The sequence below is a fragment of the Phlebotomus papatasi genome, chromosome 1, assembly GCF_024763615.1.
Source record: "Phlebotomus papatasi isolate M1 chromosome 1, Ppap_2.1, whole genome shotgun sequence".
NCBI lineage: Eukaryota > Metazoa > Arthropoda > Insecta > Diptera > Psychodidae > Phlebotomus > Phlebotomus papatasi.
Genome location: NC_077222.1, coordinates 14,365,968 through 14,391,044, shown reverse-complemented (window position 1 = coordinate 14,391,044; position 25,077 = coordinate 14,365,968). Strand labels below are relative to the sequence as shown.

The following is a 25,077-nucleotide window of genomic DNA, read 5'->3' as shown; positions in this document are numbered from 1 at the left end:
TTCGGCATTCGATTTTGTCAAAAAACCATTTATATTATTTTCTCCAACCACATTTTTTAAATACAACAATTACAAATTAACTAACTAATTAAGTGTCACACCTTTCCCCTGAATTAAATTTTACTCTTTGGTGTCCTGTACTTGAGAATAAAATCGGTCATTGTTCCAGAAACTCGTTCTGGATGCGTCAAGTGGACATGATGCTTCCCTGATACTTCCTGGTACTCAAACAGAGGAGTATTCTTCTGCATAAATTCCTCTATCGTCTTCTGATTCTCATTGAATTTTCTCGATCTTGGAGTATTTCGCTTAGAATCAGCACTGATGTATAATATTGGGCATTTAATTTCCCTCGCTAATGTATGATAGTTCTCTTGAGAAAGGGATATTATATGTATCATTTTCACTCTGGCATCGCTTCTTAGAGTAAATTTATTAGGTTCTCTGGAGCTTTTTTTGATCCCTCGTCTGAATAAGTATTCACAGTCTTCAGGAGAAAGGGAATTGTAGGAACTTGCAATCATCCTTTCTACAAGTTCTTCTTTAGAATATGTTGGCTGGGATTTTGGTGTCATATGATGAGCTATCAATGTCGAAGTTTTTGCAAGTCCTGCTTCCAGCATACCAATCACAAATTCTGGACTAGTAAAGGGAATCATACCGTCTAGATTGATTACCATGTCCACATTTTGAGGAAATATTCCAGCATATAGGAAGCACAATATCGCTCCAAGAGAGTGCCCAATCAGGGAGACCTTTGGCCAGTTGTAAATCTTTCTGATTCGATGAATGAGCCACACATAGTCATAGTGACTGTAGGTCATTCCCTCAGGAATGTGAGATGAAAATCCATGTCCAGGCAGGTCAATTGCTAAGTAGCTAATGCCATCTTTAGGCAGGAGTGGTATTAAGGTATCATATGATCCTGCGTTGTCCAACCATCCGTGAATCATGAGAATTGGTTTGACATCTGCTGGACCATACCATTTCCCAGCTACATGGCCCCAAGGCACGGGAATCTTCACTTCCGTGAAGTTCTGTATATTGAAAGGGATTCTTTATAGTCAGAGAAATAGCACTTTGATTGGCAGTTTAACTTACTGGATCTTCCAATTTCTCCATAATTTTTCACAGAAGATCTGCACGTCATGAAAACCACTAAATCACTATCATTTTTTATGATATTCTTGTGAGATTTTATCAGTCTTTTATTCTCCCACTCTTCTCCATGTCACAATCATGCGTAAAACTTCGTTAAATATTTTGGCGGGAGATTCAATCAAGTGCACTGAGAGAAATTTACAAGGTATAAACTTAAACCTCGTGTTAAGCTTTGAAAAATAAATTTATTTTACACTAAAACTGATTAAAATAGGGTAGAGTCAGTACTTTTTGCCCCCATTAAGCTTTAGGGGCCTCGTAAGGTGTGATATTTTTGTCAGACTAAAATAAATTTTTGTATAAAGATACTTTGAAGCAATATCTGTCTATATATCTAGAATACGTCTTTGGAATTTTAAAGAATCTCATTGAAAAATATGCATTTTCCCCAATTATGCTTGTTTCAGTACTTTTCGTCACCTGTTCTAAAACGAATTTCAATTAATTAAGAGACGTAATAACGTATTGGGATATTAGAACAGAACACATTATGAGTGTTGAAATGCTACTTATTCTTAAATGCCTTAAATTAGTTGTTTTGTATTAGGTGGCGAAAAGGGCTGACTCTACCCTACATTTAAAATTAAATTATTTCAAAAAATCTAATTTTGAGAGAAAAAACATACCTATGTTTTTTTGAGAATTATGCTTATTCAATTTTTCTTATTTTCAAGTGAAATTCTGCACAGATAAAGCCAGCTTAAAAAATTTAAATTTAGAGATAGAAGCCTCTGTCCCCTCTATCTCTTCTTTAACGAATTAATCGGCGTTAAAGTTACAACTGAAATTCTTTATATCAGATACTTTTCAGCAGATTCGGTTTAATTTCTCTTTTTATCAAGTGAAATTTGAAATATTTCATGCCTTATAAAACATTTTTAATAAAATTTTTAAAGCTTGAATTCTCTATCAATGTATTCAATGCTCAATTTTGCTCAAAATTATTTAGGGGAAAGTGCCCATGCTTTGCACGGTCCCCCCAAGCTTTACAATGACAAAATTTTTCCTATATTTCTGAATAAATACGACTCCGCAATATATTTTAAAAATAAGATACTTTCCCCTAGTTTTTGAAATATAAAAAAGATGAGCCACTTTTATTGAAAAACATTCGAAAAATTTAGTCATTGTAAAGCTTGGGACGGTGTGAAGCATGGGCACTTTCCCCTATAAATATATATTAAATTTTTTTATACAGATCTACTTAAATCCTTAAATCTCTTAAGTATAAAACATTACATAAAAATCTATCAATACTTTAAATTTTAAATTAAATTTTACTCTTTGGTGCCCTGCACTTGAGAATGAATTTGGTTATTAGTCCAGAAACACGTTCTGGATGTGTCAAATGGACATGATGCTTCCCTGATACTTCCTGGTACTCAAACAGAGGAGTATTCTCCTCCATAAACTCCTCAATCGTTTTCTGATTCTCATTGAATTTTCTCGATCTAGGAGTATCTCTAAAATCAGCACTGATGTATAAGATCGGGCACTGAATTTCCCTCGCCAATGTATGATAATCTTCTTGAGAATGAGCTATGACATCCAGCATTCTCACTCTAGCATCGCTTCTTAGAGTAAATTTATTAGGTTCCCTGGAGCTTTTCTTGATCCCTCGTCTGAATAAGTATTCACAGTCTGCAGGAGAAAGGGAATTGTAGGAACTTGCAATCATCCTTTCTACAAGTTCTTCCTTGAAATATGTTGGCTGGGATTTTGATATTAGATGATGACTTATCAAACTCGAAGTTATTATCAAACTCGAATGAAGTCCAGACTTCATTCTATTGATTAGAATACTTGGATTAGTTGACGGAATCATTCCATCCAGGTTGATTACCATATCCACATTTTTGGGAAATATTCCAGCATACAGGAAGGATAATATCGCTCCAAGACAATGCCCAATCAAAGAGACCTTTGGCCAGTTGTAAATCTTTCTGATTCGGTGAATGAGCCAGATATAATCAAAATGACTGTAGATCATTCCCTCAGGAATGTGGGATGAAAATCCATGTCCAGGCAGGTCAATGGCTAAGTAGCTAATACCATCTTTAGGCAGGAGTGGAATTAGAGTATCCCAAGTCCCTGCATTGTCCAAACATCCGTGAATCATGAGAATTGGTCTGATATCTGCTGGTCCATACCATTTTCCAGCAACGTGTCCCCAAGGCACCGGAATCTCCACTTCCATGAACTTCTATTCATTTAAAAATATTCTCAACATTCTAACAGATATGTTAAGTATTATAAGACTTACATTTTTGTCTAATTTCTGCATTATTCTTTCTCGCAAGAAATTCAAATACCTCAACTCTTTCTCTATATTAATATCATTCTATTTACTTTAGTATCACACGCATGACACGCAAATTTTTCTCTCCATGATTGTTCCAATTAATTTTAAGTCAGAAACAGTCGTCCAACTGCTTGAAGTTAAATCCAAATTTGATGAACTTGATGAAGAGTTTCGTTAAGAATTTTGGCGCGCTAGGTGAATTGGATATTCAAAAAGAACTTCAAAATTACAATAACTCTTTGATTTACATAGATTTTTAGCTCAATAGAACTTGGAGTTTCTTTGTTCAATTAGATTAAAAAATAGTTTGTTGTAGCTAATTTTTTGTCTACCCCAGAAGATATTTGTTTTAGATATAAGGGAGACCGGGGTAGAATTAGCCACGCATGGTATTAGACAGTGGGAAGTTATAGCTTGTCATAGAAGGAATACTGAAGAAACCACTATTTATTCCAAAATTACACTTCCCTTCCTATTTATTGAAGTATTTGTTAGCACAATGCAAACATTTTAATAAAAAATTATACGCAATGAAAAATTTCATTTACTGGCTACTTCTGCCCCGGTCTCCCCTAATGTTATGTCTTTAAAATACGCTGAATTGCGACTCTATGAAGTTTTAAATGAAAGAAACTCTTTCTTTAATTCGCTACAACAAATTGATTTATTTACTTATAATATGGCTTAATTAAAAAAAACGGATATTATTTGCTTTTGGAATTGAAATAATATACCGGACATTCTTTAGGTTATGTCTATAACATAACCACAATTTCCATCATAACCTTCTTTACAAAATTAGATAATTAGACTCGTAATCAAATATTTATTGCACGTCGTTGAAAACTTTAACAAAATGTTATACTAAGTAAATAACTTTCAAAATATATTTCAACATCGAAATATTTGAGGTAATGTATGGTAAAAACAGTTATATTTATTAAATCTCGAACGCCAAAATTACGAAAGCCAAAATCTCGAAAGCCAAAATCCCGAATGTTCAAAATCCTGAAAGAGATGAAATTAATGGATTAATGGAAATTTCGGGATTTTGGCCGGGACTCGATTTTAGGACCTCTAATGGAGGGGAGAATAAATTGGTTTTCGCAGTAAACTATGAGCAAAAAATCTACATATTACCGCCGATATAGTGTCAAGAATCGGCAAATCGTTATAATCTTTGCTAAAGTTGACAGATTGACACGATCTTTACAAAATCGATGGATCGGTACGATTTTTGCAGAAGTATGGATTGACAAGATCATTACAAATAGATGAACAAATCGATATGATTTTTATAAATTCAGGAGATCGGCAGAATCTTTCTGAAAGTAGATCGACACGATTTTCGCAGATTAACACAATCAATATCATTACAAAACATTGACAGATCGGCAGGTTTTTACAAAATATGACGATCGCTACGATTTTGTACAAGATTGACAGATATTCGTCGATTTCTGCAGAAATCGACGAATCACGATTCATGTAGATCAGCAGAAATCAGCATATTTTTTGTAGATCGACAGATCCATAAGATTTAAATAAAATCGATCAATCCGGATTCGAGTGAACATAGAAGTGGCATAGTTTTATCTACCCCTTTCCTTTAATTCTCATTTGGTCGTAATAAATATGATCATGGATTTTTTTAAAGGCTTTAGGAGTAACCATAACTATAAGCTGTAAACTTACCGTTTCATTTTTTTTTTTGAAACCATCTACTTGTTTAGGACATTCAGGATATCTTTTCACTCCTTCCGATCAAAATCCTTAAATGAAGAAGGACACTGATCTCGAGGGAGACATATTTTATAAGATTCAGCCTAGGAACGCTTTGGAATCGAATAGGAACACCTTCCTGAAATAGTAGATCATCGTTTCTAGAACTTAAGGATGGTCTTTACGGATCAGACATGATAGATTGGATTTTAAAAGTTTACAAACAGGGGGTGTCAAACTAACCCGAACTTAAGATACTGCTTTAGCAGTAAATTGTATCAGCAATCAGCAGATCTTTTCTTCTCATATTGAATAGCCTTAAAACAAAAGATTAGCCAATCGTAAGCTGATCCTTGAGAATATTAAGCCTGTAAAATTTTGCAGTAAAAAATTAAACAAAAAATACAAAGGACCTCTAATTGTTGATTCTAAAGTCTCAGTGTATGACAGTTTCAGACAAATCATTATGGCTCCGGCACATTTTTTAGATTAGGAAAATTTCATGAAGTCGAAATTCGAATCCCTTTCTTTCTCACATGTTTTGCATATGACTATCTCATTCTTTTGCATGTCAAATTCAATTGAGCTAAATTGAATCTGCTGTGATATTTAAAAGAAAAAGAAGAAGGGTGCGAGAGAATGAGATAGACATATAAAAAGCATGTAAGAAAGAAAAGGAATTAAATTTCGACTTCATGGAATTTTCCTGACAGCCAAATTTTGGACACTAAACTAAATATTCTTGAAGACTAGCCTGAATGTATTTGGGCCCTTAGAAAGAATATCACATTATTAGGTGAGATTCTTAACAATCTCACCTACTATAAGGATAAAAATTAAGAGTTAGGGAGAGGTTTTGAGGCTTCACACACATTTTAGCTTCGAACATTTCATATTTTTCCGTTCCCTTAATGAATCTGACATATTTTTTTTAGGAAAAGTGTGACTTAAGACTAGCATTAAAATATAATTGCTATAGATAGGTCAGTTTCAGTGTTCAGAGGCAAAGTGTGTGCGAAGCGTGAAAGCCTTCCTCTACTCTAATATTCGATTCTGCAATTTTAATAATTAAAACGCAATTTTTTCGATTATTCTCATGAATATATTTAATAAATTCTTACTTAGAAAAAAAAGAACTATTTACAGCAAAAAAATGTTCGTTTATGTGTGCATTCATCTATCCATTTGCAAATATTCACGTAAAATACATCTTCAAAAAAAGTCTATCTAAAAAATTCACTAAAATCAACATTATAAATTAGAAAAAAAAGAACATGATATTTTTTGTATTTTGTTAATTTAATATTTTATTCTAAATATTTCTTTGTGTGTTAAATTATTTCTTTTCTCATACTTTTAACGCTACAGTAATGCTTAATTTTATGATTTATTTTTTAAAAATAGATTTCATTTCTTCAAGTAGTTAATTCATTTTTTTTTATATTGAGACTATGACACATTTATTTGATTTTCTTTTAAATCTTCAAGATAAATTTCTATCTAAATAAATTTTATTCATTAACTTTAGCAGTTAGTTTTGCAACAAATTAGGCACTTTCTTTACTTGCATTTTTTTGTAGATATTTTCATTCTTAAATATTCAATAAATCTTTTTTAATTAGCTAGTTCATTGACAAACATAACATTTTTTTCTTATTTGATATATTTTCTCTCTACAAATTGCTAACAAGTTAATCCCACCAGTTGTCGCTTGAAACTAAAAACTTTTTAATGTAACATAGAGAAAAGAATAGTTAATTCTCGGTGGGGTGGCCAAAACAACAAAGTTATCTCTCTTCTCAAATGGCGCAAATTTTGTCCGAAATAAAGATACACTAAATGGTTTTTTTTTAATTGTGTTTTTGTACGAAATACAAAGCATTTTGGAATTTGATAAGAACATCAAAAATCTCACTCTCTAGTATCCAAATTTAGAAGGCACGTTATTGGTTTTTCTAAATTTAAACTTTAGACGCACATTTAAAACATTTATTTTTGAGGAGATTGCAGATAATTTTTCCAAATGATTACAAGCTGTTTAAGGCAGTGATTTTACACAAAATTATTAATAAGACACAGATTTTACAGACACTTATTTTAGATTTTTTTCCTTTCAATTTCGTCCTAATGCCTCCGGCACACCTTTTAGATCAGGAAAATTTCATGAAGTCAAAATTCGGATCCCTTTCTTTCTCACATGTTTTGCATATGTCTATCTCATTCTCTCGCACTCTTCTTCTTCTCTTAAACATCACTCCAAGTTCAATTTTGCTCAATCGAATTTGGTATTCGAAAGAATGAGATAGACATATTCAAAACATGTGAGAAAGGGCTCTGAATTTTGATTTCATGAAATTTTTCTGATCTAAAAGGTGTGCCGGAGCCATAACGTTGTAAAATGTTAATATAGACTTTTGTTTTAAAGTAAATAAAGAGAAATGTTCATGCTACTTAAAATCACAGAGTCAAGGAAGCAATAAAATAATGTTCTGGATACTGTGAAAAATAGTGTGATAATTTTTTTCTATCATGAGAGACACTTAGGGGAAGTGCTTATAATTTTGGACAGTCTGCATATAAGCATCGATATCCTAAGTTTGAAGTGCCATATTTTCAATACTAATTGACTTTTCTTGTTACTCTCTTTTCAGAAGGATTGTTTAGAAACTTGGCAAGCTATTTATCATCTCATTTTTACTAAAATTAGTTTTAATACGTTTAAAAATGAATTGATATGTAGAGGTGAATTTGACTCTTATTTTGGACAACTTGGTTATTAATTTTTACAACTTGTCTGTAAATTTGGACAGATAATCCGCCTCAACAGGATGCCCATTGTTCTTCATTTTATGAACCAATCTTACCAAGTCCTCTTCCTGGTCATGTAAGGGAAACGTAGAATGTCACAAGAAGCCCAGAAACTTTCCATATCATTCATTAAAGTGAGTTGACTTCGGTAGTCCAAGTACGTGCGGATTCGCTCATTACCTGCCCTTTCCGGGAGCCTTTCAAGGCATTTCTCACTGCATCTCTTTCGTAGAGATGATGCTCCTTCATTTCTCCAGGCATTTGTCCAACCTAGTCATCACAAAAGCTAAAACTTCACGAAATTTCGTGAGAAAAACACCTGTCCAAAATAAGAATCATCACCTCACTGGTGAATGTCTTAAAAAATTTCCCATTTTTCACACGAAAAATATAATTCACAAGGCAAATCTCACTTCAGGTCAAATGTACAAATCATCAGTAACGTGAATCAACACAATACTCAATGAATATTCAATAATATCACTCAAAAACAGCGAACAAACTTTGTTAGTACTTCACCAAAACTAAATAAGACTGAAGTAAGCCACGAAGTTCTGTCATATTTCTCGTAAGCAATTGCTCACACTGAATTTTCAACAAAGCAATTTCAACTCAAATCATATTCAAATTTTAACGTATTTAGTGTTAAAATATTCCAAAAAGAACAAATATTTAGATAGAATTCATTATTCATCAAATATTGGAATAAAAATCCATCATTTTAATCAATTTATTTTTAGTGTCCAATGTTATCCTCAAAGTGTCCAAAATAAGAAACTGGACAAAATTAGAAGCATTTCCCCTAAAGTATACTTTTTTCTTTCTTTCTAATCTTAATTATTGCACTTTGAGGCTCTCGAGCAAATAAAAAATTCACCAGAAATCTTGGGTGATAGTTTACACTTCTACACCGAAATTTCTGTCCACGACATAATCTGCAGGTTCAGTTTCTTCGGCGATACTCTCGCTGATTGTCCTTGGTGTAGGAATTGGGTGAACCTCTGCAGAAGTATGCAAAAGTTGAGGCATAGCTTCTGCATGAGGATAGCTCGGTGGCGGTGGAATTTTCTTCCGACGAGATGGATTGAGGGGCCCATGGATATTTTCTGGCAGTGTCAGATCCTCATTTGATGTATTTTCCGTTGGAAGTTCAGGAACTGACATTCCCATTCTCGTGAAAAAGGCCATTTTCTCCCTGGAAATAAATAAAATTGAGGTTAGGTTTCCCGCGCTTTTTGCCAGTTTGACATCTGTCAACGTACTTGAAGGACACAATGTCAGGTTGTCCCTTGCCCAAACGTGTCTTTCTGAGCTTGTAGATCTCCTTGGACTTTTTGTGCATCAATTTCTGCAATTTCTTGTCATCTGGCGTATTTGGATCACCACTTTCAACCAGCTTCTGGAAATCTTCATTCTCAAGTGCCCAGGCAGCTACTTTTGCATCATTGGCATCACGTGCTTGCTCAAGACGCTGCTTCAAATCTCGCAATTTGGAGATTTCATCATTGAGTGTCTCAAGCTTTGTGTGCTGTGCCTGAAGATCAAGTTCCAAATCCAGACTTGTGCGTGGAATTGATGATGGATGAATTTCTGCAAAATACCCAAAAGGTTAGTAACCAAATTCTCCCCCAAAAGTTCTCTTCGAACTTACTTGACACGGCTTTTGGCAGTCTGTTGTGGAAACGAAGTGATCGTCGTTCAATTGAATTCCTCTGGAAGGGATGCAGTAGGGTTGCAGCCCCAAAATGCATGGCTGAGTCTGAATCACTTCGGTTCAGGCGGCAGATGCGGTTTTTATTAACCACAGCGCTGTAAAAAAGATTAATTACCTATTGTTCCCCCTAAATTACTTTTCTCTGATGTCCTTACCTTGGTGAAAAGGTTTGCGATCGCTTAACTAGACGATCATCTATGGTTTCTTTGGACATTGCTGCAGTTTCCTGAAGGCGTCTCCTAGCCTTCTCTGGCAGGAAGGCACATTCGGTATTGGTCTCCTTGTCTGCCATCTCAGGTGTATAATTTTGCACTTCGTTCATATAGTCAGCTAACATTTGCTCTGTTGATTCGTTCTGTTCCTCATCTTCAGTACTCGACTCTTCGTCGTCGTCGTCCTTTCCGCCGCTAGCTTCAGCAGATTGTTCCTCGTCGTCACTGTTGATATTCAGTCTTTGATTCAATTCCATTGCCAGTGCGGCACTATGGACATCTTCCTGACCCTGATTTCGGGTCAGTGTTGATGTCTGAGAGGAGATTATTGTGGACTCATCGGAAGATTCTTCCTTACAAGCTCCAGCAACCTCAAAGGTCTCCAGGTTGTTCAAATAGCGGAAATTAAGGATGTTGTACCACTTGAGCGTTGTATCATCAGCATTAAATTCAGCTAGACTAACTTGAGCACATCCCTGCAATATCAATTCCTTAGTATCTATTCACACCACTCACACCATTACAACTCCAAAACTTACAATGCACTCCTCCCGTTGACCAGTAAGTATTGCAATTGCGTTGACCTGAAGTGTCTTGGTAAAGACTTTGTGCAGATGAATAGCTATTGAGAAACTGTCCCCAAATACTGGTTTCTGGAAGTCTGTGAAATTATTTGTACGTAGCATTTGTGACGAATTTGGCAGGAGAGCAGCTTTAAAGTACCTAAGAAGCAAAAGATCACAGTATAAGATATCAGTATATATTCAAGTTTACCCAAATTACTTACATTTGACACTGCTGTTGTGGACAAAGTGCTGTGAGATTCCTCGCTCTCTCAATTGAGATGTGGAGGACACTGTCCGCCTTGGAGTATTTAAGACCGATTTGCACCTGGGCTGCCTCTCTGTTGGGAAGCAAAGCTCTAGATGCTTCAAATACACCCGAATCCCCAGCTACAGATTCATTGCTAACTGCAGCTGAGACGGATCTGGTATTGGATGCTGAGGATGATCTTGACATGGCGATCTGTTGCTGTGGCAGGTCGAGGAGAGAAGGTTTCTCGTAGATTGGAGATAGTTGAGGTGCTATACCTAGAGATTGCTTAAACTCCAGTTCTTGGAGTCGTTCCTCGAGCCGCATACAATCCAGAACTGTTGAACTTAGGTCAAGATTCTTAGTGTTCTCATACGTAGGCTCATCACCCTTTGTGGCACACTCAGAAGAGTCCTTCATTGGAGATGCAGGTGGTGTTTCCATAGACAAACTACTGCGTGGTGATAGGGAAACTTCTGAAGGATGAGATAATCGCTGAATCCTTCGCTGTAGATCAACCATGTCAACTTGAGGTTCCGTAGATAGAGGATCACCGTAGATATCGGTGAAACTGAGACCTGACAGGGATCCCTTACTGCTAGCAGTAGATAGAGAGCCCAGACTAGATCCGCTGCTGATTGAGAAGGTACTGCCTGATGAGAGACTCTTTAGCCTCTCTTCGAGCAATTTCGTCGACCTCAGTGCATCTTGCAATTGCTGCAGAAGCATCTGTTTCTCCTCATGAACTCGCAATCTATTGGCTATGCATTGATTGCTAAACTCATACTCCTGATTGAGTTCTAGTTCAAGTTGATGGCACGTCGTCTGAATCTCAGCCATCTCTTTGGGTGTTTTCGATGAGGCCGGTATACTTCTCAGCTCTTTCAGGAATTGTTCCTTCTCCTGTATCAATAGCAATCTGTCTTTGTCAGACTCCAGCTGCCCAGGTTCAATCTTCTCAACATGGTCAGCTAGTTGCTGCTGCAAGAACTTTATCCTCTTCTTCCATTCATCATATTGCAGACGTGTTTTGGCCACTTCTGCCAGACGAGCACCCAACGGGAAGATATCTGCACAGAGATCGGTCTGTGATGATGCACATACACGATCCTGAGCCAGATTGAGAGCTGACGCCACAGGACTTCCACTGCCGTACTGTAGCCTCGTTAGGTCATACTTTAACTGTGTCAGACTACGTTTGAGTTCCTTCTTCTCTTGCTCTCCTGATACGAGATTCCTCTGGATTTTGATCATCTCGTCCCGTATCGCTTGAACTTCAGCCAGGTTGTAGCATCCGTTCTCGCGGGCACTGAGCTTCTGTTCCACACTGAAATGTTAGAAGGATTGTTAGTTGGTTTTTGGTATTGCGGAGAGGAAGGTAAGAACGTACTTGTAGAGTGTGTCTACTCCGCGTTGTGTGAAGGATATCTCCGATGTTATTTGAGCTAGTTCACGCTTCAGTCGTCGGACTCGTTCCTTTGATAACGCCAGATCGGCCTTTAGAAGCTCAGGATCAAATTTGGTGCTAATCGAACTCGACGATGAATAAACTGAAAAGGAAGAACATAGGGTTATACGGGCTTCAGATCTAAGGCTTAGTCATATGGATTAACTTCTCTAATACCTTATCATTCAATATTTTTTGTAAAATTTTGACTTAGGATTGGATTATTAAGGGCAAATGACCTATTACATTTTGAAAAATCAATATAATCGGTTGCTGTTTAAGGTTTTGATACCCTCGGGAACTGGGCTAAACCTCTAGTCTGAAGACGGTCTTATGGTCTGTTGTTAGACTTTGAAAGGGACATAATAGAATTGATCGTCGACTACGTTGATCATGTCAAAAGATTAAGGTGAGCGTTGGTATTCAACTCAACTAAGATGGGGTTAGTAAGGGCCTAGTCATAAATCAGTAAATGAAAGAAATGATACTTACGACTAGTTCTACTTGCGGCCATTGCATTGAGATTGTTGAATTCATCTTGGGCCAACATAAGTCTCCTCTGTTTCACATCGAAGATCTCCTTTTTCGCCTCAAGCACGTCCTGTGCTGAATTGAGATATTCACGAAGCATGGCCTCTTGGACAATTTTCCATTCTTGTCGCGGATCTTCGAGTTGTGTTGATTCTACAATTGTGAGATAGAAAATTTGTATTGTATCGTGTGAATTTTATGGCTTTTGTGATTCTTCTATTGTTTGATGTTGAGATAGGGTGTGAATATTTCACAATATACTCACGATTGAGGTGATTGATATAGTATCGGCCAATGATGGTGTCATAGGCCTCCTCCCAACCCAATGGCAATTCATCGCCAATGCAATCGGCAAAATTTGATGGTTTTGTATATCTGGAATGCGAGAAAGGAATGTTGTATTAATTATAAATGTATATATATATGTAGGTATATAGCAATTTTCTCAATTGGGGAGTAAATTTTGCAAAGTGAAAAAACAAATTAAATAGGAGAGGAGGAAAAATTGCCAAAGAGTGAAAAGCTATTTAATGGATGAAATACAATTGAGAGAGGTTTTAGCATGTTAACTCGAAACGCACACAGTCTCAGGCAATTTAGTTGTACTATTTATAAGTTATGCAAGAATTTCTGTGGAATGTTGAACACATTTCAATTTTATATCTCCATGTCATTACGATGTTTATAAAGTCTCCCTCTTTCTCGGCATAACGTACAGCAACAATGAGAAAATGCCTTTGCTCCGGATTTGAGAAGTAGCAGAAACGGAGCAAAAACAAAAAAAAAGAGATTGAGGAACAACATAAGATGGTAATGAGATGAGAGGGAGATATGAGGTTTTTAGCAAGTGTAAAATCACTTCAATGAAGGTGAAACGAAATATTTTCTTGGACACCATACAACAACAACAACAATTCCAAAAAGAGCAAAAGGGTGTTTTTGTTGGAATTCTTTCTTGAAGGCATTTTACAGCTTTTCAAAAAGAGCAAAAAGTCATCTGGCTAAGGAATCTCATGTGGAAAAAAAGCGCGTCATTTATATTTAAAATAAACACTATTTTAGTAAGTTAATCCAACAAACAACCTAACCTTGGCATACCACCGAGTCTTTATCGTATGTTTTTTTTTTTCACTCAACGACTTATTTATATTTATAATACATATTCATTATTAATGTCACCACTTCTATAGCACATCTATTTTTCAATATGAATAGCCGGGGCAAGAATTCTTCTCCTTATACATTATTTTTCAATTGGACTTCTTCAGAATATGAAATATCTATTTCAATCAAATTCAATTCATCTCAGTCACGCTTCAGCTATGATTGCAGAAATTGATTTTCAAGGGTGGGGAACTTCTTCACTAAATAACCATGTCAAAAATTATTACATGTTTTACCCGTCAAATTTTCAGACATTTTGTTGTGCTATAATTGCTTGTGATTTTTTTTTAGACTATAATTATAAACAAACATTATATAAGTTTCTTGTAAAATTTTCTCGCTATTCATTTTATGTATATTTTTTCTTTAATTTGTGCTTTTGGCAAAAGTACAAAACACTAATATCAGCATAGAGTTTATTGCTTTGCATTTTTCACTTCTGATTTTATCATTTCAGGATGGAGGTCAATGAACGCGGAACAACTGGAAATGTGCCCTATCATCTAACATCTGGTGCTGAAACCTACATGAAAGTATTCAGCATGTGGAAGTTTTAGTGACATTCAAATGATACATTTTTTGTCCTTTGAGCCGAAAACAATTATCTAGTATTTATAGTGAAAGAAAAATTTATAGGTACGCTGCAGATCAACAACTTTTCAAGATTCCTGACAAAACCTTTGGTAAGTGCCTTGTTATTGCATTTACAATTGTTTTGTCTATCTAAATTAAATTACGTTAAAGCCTAGTTCCCTTTAGAAGTTTGCGAAAAGTCGTATATATCAATGTAGCCCCATAGTTCAAAGTAGTCCCAATTCCCCCTACTACGGATCCTTCCATAAAAATAATTGTCAAAAAAGAACCTTTTTTCATCAGAGCACTTAGTTGAAAATGATCCTTGTTTAAATTCAGTGATTAAAAGTAAAAGTTACACGCAGTGATACTTTCAAAGTTTCATCAATTCAGTCCTTTCCAATAGATCAACACATAAGCTTATACTTCGGGAGAGAAACCCATAATGAATTTACTAAATAATCACATAATTTAGTCCCCGGAAAGGTTCAAATTAATCATTTTTTTACAAGCGTAGCTATATAGAAAAAAATTTACGTAATCGTCTAGTAAAAAAAACATGCAATAATAAAAAAATTATTAACCAAAATTAGGGTTTTCCCTTTTACAATAAGTTTGAGAAAAAGAAAGAAATAAAGGAGTATGATAATATGGTACAGAAATGTCACATAAGAGATAACGAGAGAGCTAAGTCCCCAAAAAGGCATTCCAATCGCCTTTGGCAAAATTTTAGCTACTTCCTGAGTCTAGTTGCACAGAATTACTAAGGGGTTACTCAAGTTTGGAATTCTGACAATATTTTTTTGCTACTCTGAAAAAAATGTTTTGTCAAATTAACAAGACAAGTTTGTAAAAAGGATGTTCTTCCATACAGAATATGGAAAAGTTTTGTCAAATTGGCGGCCAACTGGATCTTGATAAAAGTTTGTCAAAGGGGTGTTTTTCCATATGAAAAACAAAAAAAAAGTTTTGTCAAATTGATAAATAATATCCTTTTGACAAAATTTTAACAAAATCTATTTGTTCGTTTAACAAGACATTTTTTTTTTCAGAGTAGAATCCATAGAATCCACGGAATGACTCATAAGATTCTGATAGATATAATCCACGGAATCACTCATAAGATTCTGATAGAATCTGAAATTATATTCCTTTCAGAATCACTGGAATCAAACGCAATCACTAAAATCAAATGAAATAACAGAATCCCATACACTGGTAAAAATAAAAGGGTCAAATTGACCCGTTTCAAAAGGATGGATCGTATTTGACCCTTTGAAAGGTTCACTTTTGTATCTCTTGAAATTTAGTATGCACATTTATCACGAATAATCATGTTTTATTGTAAACTTATTACTGATATCATATTTCTCTCATCTGAGCGAACACCAAAGATCACTTTTTCATTGTTTTTTTATTCGTTTATTCCGGAATTAAATAGATGTCAAAACCGTGACCCTTTCGAAGGGTACCTGGTGACCCTTTCAAAGAGTCAAATATGATCCATCCTTTGGAAAAGGGTCAATTTGACCCTTTTATTTTTACCAGTGTATTCCCTGATTGCTGTCACTTTTATAATTTCTGACTAATTGTGTAACAATTTGTTGATAAAGTTAGTTCTCTTTCTTTCTGAAAATTTTGTGTTGGGTAATGATAAGTCAAAATTTACAGATTTTCCTGGATTTTTGAAAATTTTTTAAAACAACAATTGTGGAATATGTCTTCCACGATAAACTTCAAAAATTGGAGGTATACTAGTAGACCTAGTAACATACCACATTTGCAACATCTGAAATTCGACAAATTCAAACATATCGGGATCGTCTTCTACTTCGTAAAAAAAATTGAGGAATTTAAGATAGGGGAGACCGGGTAGGTTTGGAACAGGGGTAGTGTGGGACAAGGCGATTTTTTCATTAATTTTTGAAATAAAAGGGATTTAATCACTATTCAATCGTAGGCAATATTAAGATGTATCTTGACTAAAAAAAATGGATATCCTCAGTTTTATTGTTATAATTCTATGAACACTTTTTTAAAAATCGATAAAAAGAGTATATTTTTGATTCCTCAGTTTCTCTCTTTGTATTTTATATCAGCGATATATAATCAAAACTTTTTTTTTATCTCATTAGCTAGCAGTGTACTCTGGGAACATATTTTTACAAAAGTTTCAGAGATTATACGCTCTTGTTTTTTACTTAAAGGTTTTAAATACCAAAACTACACGCGGGGATGTTTGGGACACTTGGAAGGGGATAAATGGGACGTTGATTTTCGACAAGATTGTAGGTTTCGTGCAATTTTTTATTGTCAAAATGGAGAATAATGCCCAGTTTCTACTGGAAATCTCCCTCTTGTGCAAACTTTAGCAGTGGAACAGTTGTCCCTAACTACAGAGACAATTAAACCATCAATGTCTTGGGAATGAATAATTTCTTCTCCACAGGATATTCGACCTTTGCAAAATCCCATTAAAAACTATTTTTTTCGAAAATTTCTCGAGCAATATCCTTTACAATTCTCACAAATTCTCCAGAACAGGCAAGGAGGCAACTTATTCAGAGAAATAAGGAAAAAACAGGTACCGTGCAATTGTCGTAAAATCAAACAGGAATCCGTCAATGAGTTCAAGAAAATCTACTCGTCTGAGGAATTTGATGATCATGATTGCAATATTTAGAATAAAGAAAAGCAGAGAAAGGTAGATGGAAATTAAGAAGAAAATACTTTAAATAATTGATTGACAGTAAATGACTCTACTGTAGAAATAAAATTGATATTAATTTCTAAGTATGAAATAAAAGTTTAAACATTTTTATTTCAATTAGAAATATTTTTAATTTAGTATTTAAAATTAATTAACGTGCTCTAATAATGCAAATTATGCGAGAAAAAACGCGTCCCAAACATCCCTTTTTGCGTCCCATACTGCACCACATCGGGGAGGTTTGGGACAAAATGTCAAGTTAAATGTTTTATCTTCTCCAAGAAAACTCAGTTGTTTTCCAAGTTCTATCGAATACTTTTTATAAAGTCAATACCCATAAGTAGGTATTCTAATAAACTTTAAATTTGATTTTTTTTCCTCTTTTCGATTCAAACGATTCAAACTTTTTAAATATTCCTTATATCAAGCATATTCAACTATTACTATTCTTTAAAATTTTGTGTTTGCGCTTTCAATGATCTTCATAATTTGATTTTTATTTTAATTAAATTTTTAAAAATATTGAAATGTTATAGTCATTTAAAAATAATGATATTTTTCGCATAATACGAATCAAACCTTAAGATATGAAAGTTTTTTGATACGTAATCCCTAGGGGTTTCCGTATTTGAATACCCAGATTTAGGTATTTAGGATTAGGCATTTGAATAACTGATCCCAAATACCTAATCTTTTGTTGAGGACGGAGTTATTATTACTAATCGTATCGAGAGAGTTTATTTGTATTAAAATGTAATCATTACAATGTGCCTCAATGAACGTCTCTCACTGCCAAAGGGTCTTGCCTATTGCGTCACTGAGATCACCAAGAGAACGGAGGTATGTAGTAGGACATTAGTAGAGCATTCGCTTAAATAACGATAGGTACCCAGTTCAATTCTGGGTTTATGAAAGAATTTTTTACATCTCTACTTCGTTGAAAATTTAGGACTTTAAAATTTAAGCTTTGTAAATGTATCTTATATGACCTTCGGACCTAAGGCTCAGCCATATGGCTTAACTTCTTTTATTCCCCATAAATCAAGATTTTTGCTAAAATTTTGACATGTGATTGAAAAATTAATAAAATTGGTCAATATTTAAGATTTTGGGACCTTTGGGACTTAGGCTAAACCTTCAATCTAACGACCGTTTTAGGCTTAAAAGAATGATATGAGAAAGTAGTCTATATAGGGCTCATGTATAGTTTTTATACCAAATACGAGTTAAAATACCGGTACACGTTTACACTCTTATTCCATTCAATAATTTTTTTGTTTAAATTCGTCACCTTTTCAAAACTTCCTCCACTCTATTTAACACGGAAAATGAGTCAGAAAAATTATTTTCCAAATATGATTGGAGCAGTAACCGCAAAAGCAATAATTAAAGTCTCATTCGATGATATAGATACGAAATCAACACTGAAAGTGTAAACTTTTATTACATGTTTTAAGGTTTTGGTATTTTGAGAAATGCAGAAAACATGCCTAAAGACTTACAATGGTACTAAAAATTGCCATTATGGTCTGATCACATTAATATTGAATTAAAAACAAGTCACGTTTTGAGAATTTTGGGAAAATTTTTTGCAAAGCTTTCCTCTTGAGTTTGGAAATGGGGAAAAAATCGACAATGCCATAAAATACTTGTGGATATGAGAGAGTTGGCGAATTGCAATATAAATTTAGCTAAATTGTTTGAATAGATTTTGTATATAAGTGGATAAGTAAATAAGAGAGAAATGTGAGAGAGAGAGAGAAGTTGCCCTCTAGAATAGAGGCTTTCTTGTGGCAATAAATCAAAATGCATATAAGACATTCCATTACGCCACAAACCATAAAAATTCCAATCGAGCGAAAGCGTTTATAAAATCAACATGAGGCTATTTTTACATAAACTTCACTTCAATTTTTGAAGTGTTTCAAATATTTCTCTATATAAGAATCTAGTACAATGGGATAGAGTGAGAGGTAGATATTGAAAATTCATACAGATTTTCACACCAATTGCAATATTTATGAAATTTCATTTTATATTTCTTCCAATTTTATATGTCTCTTTGAGATAAGGCATACAATTTGAAATCGCTCAAAATGATATAGATATTTTAAGTTTAATTTTCTGTATTTGGAGTGTGTCGGAGAGCAAAGGAGAGAGTTTAGATGAAATTCCGTTGAAATACTTGAAAATCTTAATTAGAGAGAATCAAAAAAATGATTGAAAGTTTGATTTCTTGCGAAGTGGAGATATTTCGCGTTAAATTGGATTTTATTGAGGAATTCCTGAAGATGGAAAAACACATTTATAAAGTACAGAGAGCGACAAAATTTCTTCAAGTGGGTGAAAATAAACATATCAACATTCCAGCGCTATCAGTGAATCATTGAAAGTGTTATCATGAAATTGTTCCAAACGAAATGATTACTTGTACATTTTCCCCCCTTTTCAACCAAAATTCTCACAGCTAAAATGCGTGGCGATAAGTTGCAGAGAACGTGAACTTTTGCATGGTTTTTCATCTTTATGGGAAATGTCATTTCTCTCGTTAATCCATCTCAGTCGAAAATTCCCTCTGATACGGAAATTCCCCAGAATTCTATTGATAAATTTATGTTCGATCCTATGGCTATTTTTGGACAGTCAACACTTTTTTTTTGGCTCGAAACAAAATAAGAACGTGAATTGACCAAGATATTGTATTCCCAGACTGTCTTTAGCTTTTAGTATCTTGAAATTTACAAAAAAAAAATATCTAACCAGTTGGTTTTTATCGATACAAGATTAAGCTCATCTCACCACTCCTTTGCCAAAACAGCAGCAAGAAAAAAAAATAAATGATCAAAAAAGAACAAACTTTAATCTAACGATTTATGATTATAACTTCTAAATGTGACACACACATTCAAGTCCATGTTGAAGATGAAGACGGTTGGTCTAGGCAGTAGAAAAAAAACCCACAGGAGAGAAATATTTAACGGTTGTTAATATGCTGTAGAAGAAAAATTTAATTGTATCTCAAGAGATGGAAGAAATTGTGCAAAAATTAAAAAAAAAATATTCAAGAGTATCACATAGCAAAGCACTTTTATTGCTAAGTATATTTATAGAGAGAAAATGAAAGACAATGAGGAAAAAAGGCAGACGACGTGCTTATTGGGAATTCATGTCGAGAACTTTAATAAAATTGGTCAGGGATTGATAGACATCATTATGGGTTTATTTTTTAGGGTATAAATCGTCACTATGTTGTGGAATTATAAACTTTTCAATGTCAGTAGTTACGGAATTTTTGTAATTATACTGCATAAATTTAATTCATTTACATTACAAAGTTATGTTGGATTTAACCTCAAACCTTGAACATTTTAATTAACATGGGAAGAGGGGCAGATTTGCTACTGATTTGCATAAAAATAAATAAAATATCTATATTTAAAAATTGAAAACCAGAATTTAATATATCGTCTGAGATAAAATTGAACACAGATTATATAAAAATATTTTCTATTCTTTAAAAAAAGGATCGGGCTGTGTAATATAGGGCTGTCTATTTGAAAATATACAGGATATTTTCCATTGCAATAAAATTTAGTGTAGTAAGCCTTAATGCAATTTTTAGATTTTTAGTCCAAAAAATAAACAATATGATGACCGAAAGAAGAGGGATATCTCCGGTGTTGCAGTGAAAAAGGTTAGTCACCCTAAGATGAAAACACTTTTATAGAATTGCCCAGAGCTTTCGATCCTGATAGGGATTTCCTTCAGCGGTCAACTAAATTGTGTTTCCAGAATCTTTCTTAGGGATCGTGTAGTTCTTGGGGTTCCAGATATGACATTTTGGGGCGGTTTTTCCTTTTGCAGAACTTTTCTCACTATTTTTGGAACTTTTTCAATGGTTTTTTTCTGCGATAAACAAACTTTTTGTGGCGGTTGGTCTTTGTCTTTGTCTCTAACAAAGAGTAAAAACAAAGACCAACCGCCACAAAAAGTTAGTTTTTCGCAAAAAAACCACCGAAAAAGTTCAAAAATAGTGTGAAAAGTTCTCTAAAAGGTAAAACCGCCCCACACTGACATCCTGTTGGTGATGATCTGGAGCCCCATGAACCATACCGATCCCTAAGAAAAACTCTAGAAACACAATTCAGTTTTTCACTGAAGAAGATCCCCATCAGGAACGAAAGCTCTGGGCAAAACCAAAAGTGTTTTATCTTAAGGTGACTAACCTTTTCCACTGGCAATCACCGGAGATATCCCTCTGAAATCAATTGCCCCAGTTTATCGTTGCGAGACCTAAAAAAGATTCGAACCCGGAGAACTAGCATTATTAAGTAAATGATCTATGGAAAGCTTATGCAGCTTCGTACGAAAAATGACGTCCAAGTTTCAAGATAAAATATATTAAATGCCACAAAAGCCGAATGAATTATACCAGTATATCAAAAAAATCTTGTGCTTATTAGGTTCGTCATTCCGCTTTTAGTGGAAACTCTTAGATTTTCCTCTAGACGAAAACTGAAAGTTAGTGGCGATTTTTACGAAGCTTATGAAACTATGTACAAAATTTTGTCACCTATGTACGACTCTATAGTTCTAATGCATATGCGTACCGTGCTATACTTCTATGCATAGACGAAAGTCCGTGAAGGTTCCAAATTTGGCTGTCCATTTCCGGGATAAGGCATAATTCAAAAATATATCCCGTGAACATATCCTGTCGATATAGACGAACATTCAAGGTAAATGATAAGTTGTAAAAATTTCAACAGATATTATACGTGGGAGGATCAAAGAGCGCTTGACTAGATACTCGCCCCGGGCGCCAAAATCTCTTGGTACGCCACTGGTTCTTGTACCCTATGTACTTAACTCTATAGTTAAGCCGAGATATAAAGTATATTCAAATTTTATACAAATTTCTTCTTAGTTCCTATTTTTTCTTTATTATTTAGACAAACTTGATATATTTACGATTTTATTTGAGAATTTAGTGAAGTTAATTTTTTTCTAAATCCTGAACTAAAGTAGAAACTAAATTAAAAGTAAGATTTATTTTAAACCTATTATTTCAAACGTACACTGCTGGCAATAATCATAGCTCCACTTTTTCATACTGGAAAAACTTTGAAAAAAAATTTTTTTTGAAAAAAATAAAAATATCATTTGAAGGTATTTTCAAACCGATATGAAAAATTGCCATTTGAATTTCATATCGTTAGAACTTTGATTACTGTGATAGAATCTTTATCAAAATGGCGATTTTCGGGTGGCAATAATTATAGCTCCACTCAATAAATATGGCTTCAGGGTATTTATTTTCAATCAGTGAAGGTAAATATCTTTAAGTAATTTAATTAATAACTTTATTAAGCTAATTAGAGTCATTTTTATAAAGTTTTTCATGAATTTTGCTGAAATTTTGTAAGGAAAATGTTTAATGAACGAAAATAAGGAATTAATTAAGGTCTTGAAAGGGATAAAAATTGACAACCAAAAAATTTCCATAAAAATGACAAGATCCTATCACCTTTCATCCAAATTTGTCCATATTGCCGACATATATGCATTTTAAACCACTCCCAGGGCTGAGAATCTTTTTTTGTTAGAGGCAAAAGTGTTCAATTTTCCGTGTTACAGTCGAAAAAAACAAGTTTTCTACCGAAATTTGATGTTAAACAATGCTGACTGCTTAGTCTCATCATGTTTTGTTGATCCTGCCCCAAAACAGAATTCCAAGTGACTAAGGTGGTCTTCAGAATAATAAAATAAAAAATTATCAAAAAGAAGCTTATTGCAGTTTGATGAATAGAAAGTATTTTACGTCATTTAAGTGGTTTAAAATTATTTTTTCAGACAGAAAACAAGTTAAGACAAGACCTATCAATTTTTTTAGTCGAAAAAAATAATTTTGTACCACTTAAATTAGGTAAAACACCTTCTGTTCATCAAACTGCAATAAGCTTCTTTTTGATAATTTTTTATTTTATTATTCTGAAGACCACCTTAGTCACTTGGAATTCTGTTTTGGGGCAGGATCAACAAAACATGATGAGACTAAGCAGTCAGCATTGTTTAACATCAAATTTCGGTAGAAAACTTGTTTTTTTCGACTGTAACACGGAAAATTGAACACTTTTGCCTCTAACAAAAAAAGATTCTCAGCCCTGGGAGTGGTTTAAAATGCATATATGTCGGCAATATGGACAAATTTGGATGAAAGGTGATAGGATCTTGTCATTTTTATGGAAATTTTTTGGTTGTCAATTTTCATCCCTTTCAAGACCTTAATTAATTCCTTATTTTCGTTCATTAAACATTTTCCTTACAAAATTTCAGCAAAATTCATGAAAAACTTTATAAAAATGACTCTAATTAGCTTAATAAAGTTATTAATTAAATTACTTAAAGATATTTACCTTCACTGATTGAAAATAAATACCCTGAAGCCATATTTATTGAGTGGAGCTATAATTATTGCCACCCGAAAATCGCCATTTTGATAAAGATTCTATCACAGTAATCAAAGTTCTAACGATATGAAATTCAAATGGCAATTTTTCATATCGGTTTGAAAATACCTTCAAATGATATTTTTATTTTTTTCAAAAAAAAATTTTTTTCAAAGTTTTTCTAGTATGAAAAAGTGGAGCTATGATTATTGCCAGCAGTGTATAAAGTGCTTGAAATGCTTGAAAAATAAATTCGATTAATAAAATAGAATCACTAGGAACAGAGAGATAAGAAGAACTCTAAAAATTATCATTTACAGTTTATAGAAAGTTCTATTAGCCGGACTCTACACTGAGAGAAATCCGAAAAACTTAAAATAACATTCCGGAAATGTTAATTTTACCCTGCAGTATTGATCCGAAATCGGTGTAAATAAAACCCTTTTTAGGTGTATTAGGGGTTAAAGTTATCCTTTTTTCATGTTAATTTTACCTATTTTACCCTTAAAAAGGTGTAAAATTAACATTAAAAAATGTTGATATATTTTTACACGTAAAAAGTGTTAATGTTATGAGGAAAAAATGTTAATCGCACCCTCTTTTTTTTCTCAGTGTAGGACACTTTTCCAAGATAATTAAGTTTACAAAATCGAAATTTAAGACTGTACTGTACATGTACATGTACATACTTTTATAAATTATAATCATATGGTTAATTTTACAATCCTGATAAAAGTTTGACTTTCTTTCCAACAATCTGTATTTCAGTTAGTTTGTGATTATTATGACTGATAATTTGAGTTGGCTATTTTTTTACAATGCCCATTTTTATATCCCTTAGCAACTGATCGAGATTGGTATTGAACAGAGACCCCATGTGATTAAGATTTTAATATCTGGATTGTGAAATTCACAAGCTGGCTTTATAAACCAATATCCGCGTGGTAAATTTTACAATCCAGATATAAAACCCATCTGGCTGGTAAATTGGAATATCTTCAATCTAAAAATTCTGGGTAGTAATTTTCCAAAAGCAATTGTTTGTGGAAGATGATGATTTCTATTAACTTCAAATAGATTTTGTTGTGGCAGAATTCTAACGAAATGGATTGTAGAAAGTACCATTTAAATATTTCAAGCGAAACCTGATGTTTTCAATGTTAAAAGAATACACTTCTTCAGTAGCAAAGGTTTTGGTCTATCAAAAATTTAATCTTAATCTTTTTAAAAATGACAATATACTGTTCTTATGCGGTATCAAGACCGGACGACTTATGTTTCGAACAATTCAATATTTTCTCTAATGGATTTAACGTATGGATCTTTTCAGGAAATTTGAAACATCGGACTACCTATTAAATTATAATATTATAATGGGTCAAATTAATTAAAAACATAATTAAAAGAATGAAAAGTTCGAAGCTTGAGTCGTCCGAAGGTAGGGCGTTTTCCCCTACCCATATGACTAACC

The 25,077-nt window shown here is 33.8% G+C and overlaps 3 protein-coding genes across 4 annotated transcripts in view; all 3 read right to left on the bottom strand.

The window, feature by feature from the left end:
- Positions 1–7: 7 nt before the first annotated feature.
- LOC129800072 (probable serine hydrolase) lies at positions 8–1,247 on the bottom strand. Its single transcript, XM_055844450.1, has 2 exons — positions 1,102–1,247; positions 8–1,037 (listed from the first exon to the last, which is right to left on the bottom strand). Exons 1-2 carry the CDS (start codon positions 1,120–1,122, stop codon positions 114–116), a joined length of 945 nt encoding a protein of 314 aa, XP_055700425.1. The 5' UTR covers positions 1,123–1,247; the 3' UTR covers positions 8–113.
- A 1,151-nt stretch (positions 1,248–2,398) lies between these two features.
- Positions 2,399–3,521, bottom strand: LOC129799332 (probable serine hydrolase). The gene is made up of 2 exons (XM_055843140.1): positions 3,425–3,521; positions 2,399–3,364 (listed from the first exon to the last, which is right to left on the bottom strand). Exons 1-2 carry the CDS (start codon positions 3,443–3,445, stop codon positions 2,432–2,434), a joined length of 954 nt encoding a protein of 317 aa, XP_055699115.1. The 5' UTR covers positions 3,446–3,521; the 3' UTR covers positions 2,399–2,431.
- A 2,743-nt stretch (positions 3,522–6,264) lies between these two features.
- LOC129800051 (protein kibra) overlaps positions 6,265–25,077 on the bottom strand; it is a 36,823-nt gene continuing 18,010 nt past the window's right edge. For both annotated transcript variants that reach the window (XM_055844412.1, XM_055844413.1), the window contains 9 exons: positions 12,976–13,085; positions 12,672–12,863; positions 12,123–12,282; positions 10,707–12,059; positions 10,459–10,642; positions 9,863–10,395; positions 9,645–9,802; positions 9,256–9,583; positions 6,265–9,188 (listed from right to left, as the gene is read on the bottom strand). In XM_055844412.1, the coding sequence (XP_055700387.1) occupies positions 8,891–9,188; positions 9,256–9,583; positions 9,645–9,802; positions 9,863–10,395; positions 10,459–10,642; positions 10,707–12,059; positions 12,123–12,282; positions 12,672–12,863; positions 12,976–13,085 (3,316 nt within the window). In that variant the 3' untranslated portion in view covers positions 6,265–8,890. The remainder of the gene's footprint in view (positions 9,189–9,255; positions 9,584–9,644; positions 9,803–9,862; positions 10,396–10,458; positions 10,643–10,706; positions 12,060–12,122; positions 12,283–12,671; positions 12,864–12,975; positions 13,086–25,077) is intronic.

Coding starts and splice junctions, on each gene's coding strand:
- LOC129800072 (XM_055844450.1), bottom strand. CDS start 1,122: ATGGAGAAATTGGAAGATCCA. Junction 1,038..1,101: donor TGGAGAAATTGGAAGATCCA/GTAAGTTAAACT, acceptor TTCAATATACAG/AACTTCACGGAAGTGAAGAT.
- LOC129799332 (XM_055843140.1), bottom strand. CDS start 3,445: ATGCAGAAATTAGACAAAAAT. Junction 3,365..3,424: donor TGCAGAAATTAGACAAAAAT/GTAAGTCTTATA, acceptor TTAAATGAATAG/AAGTTCATGGAAGTGGAGAT.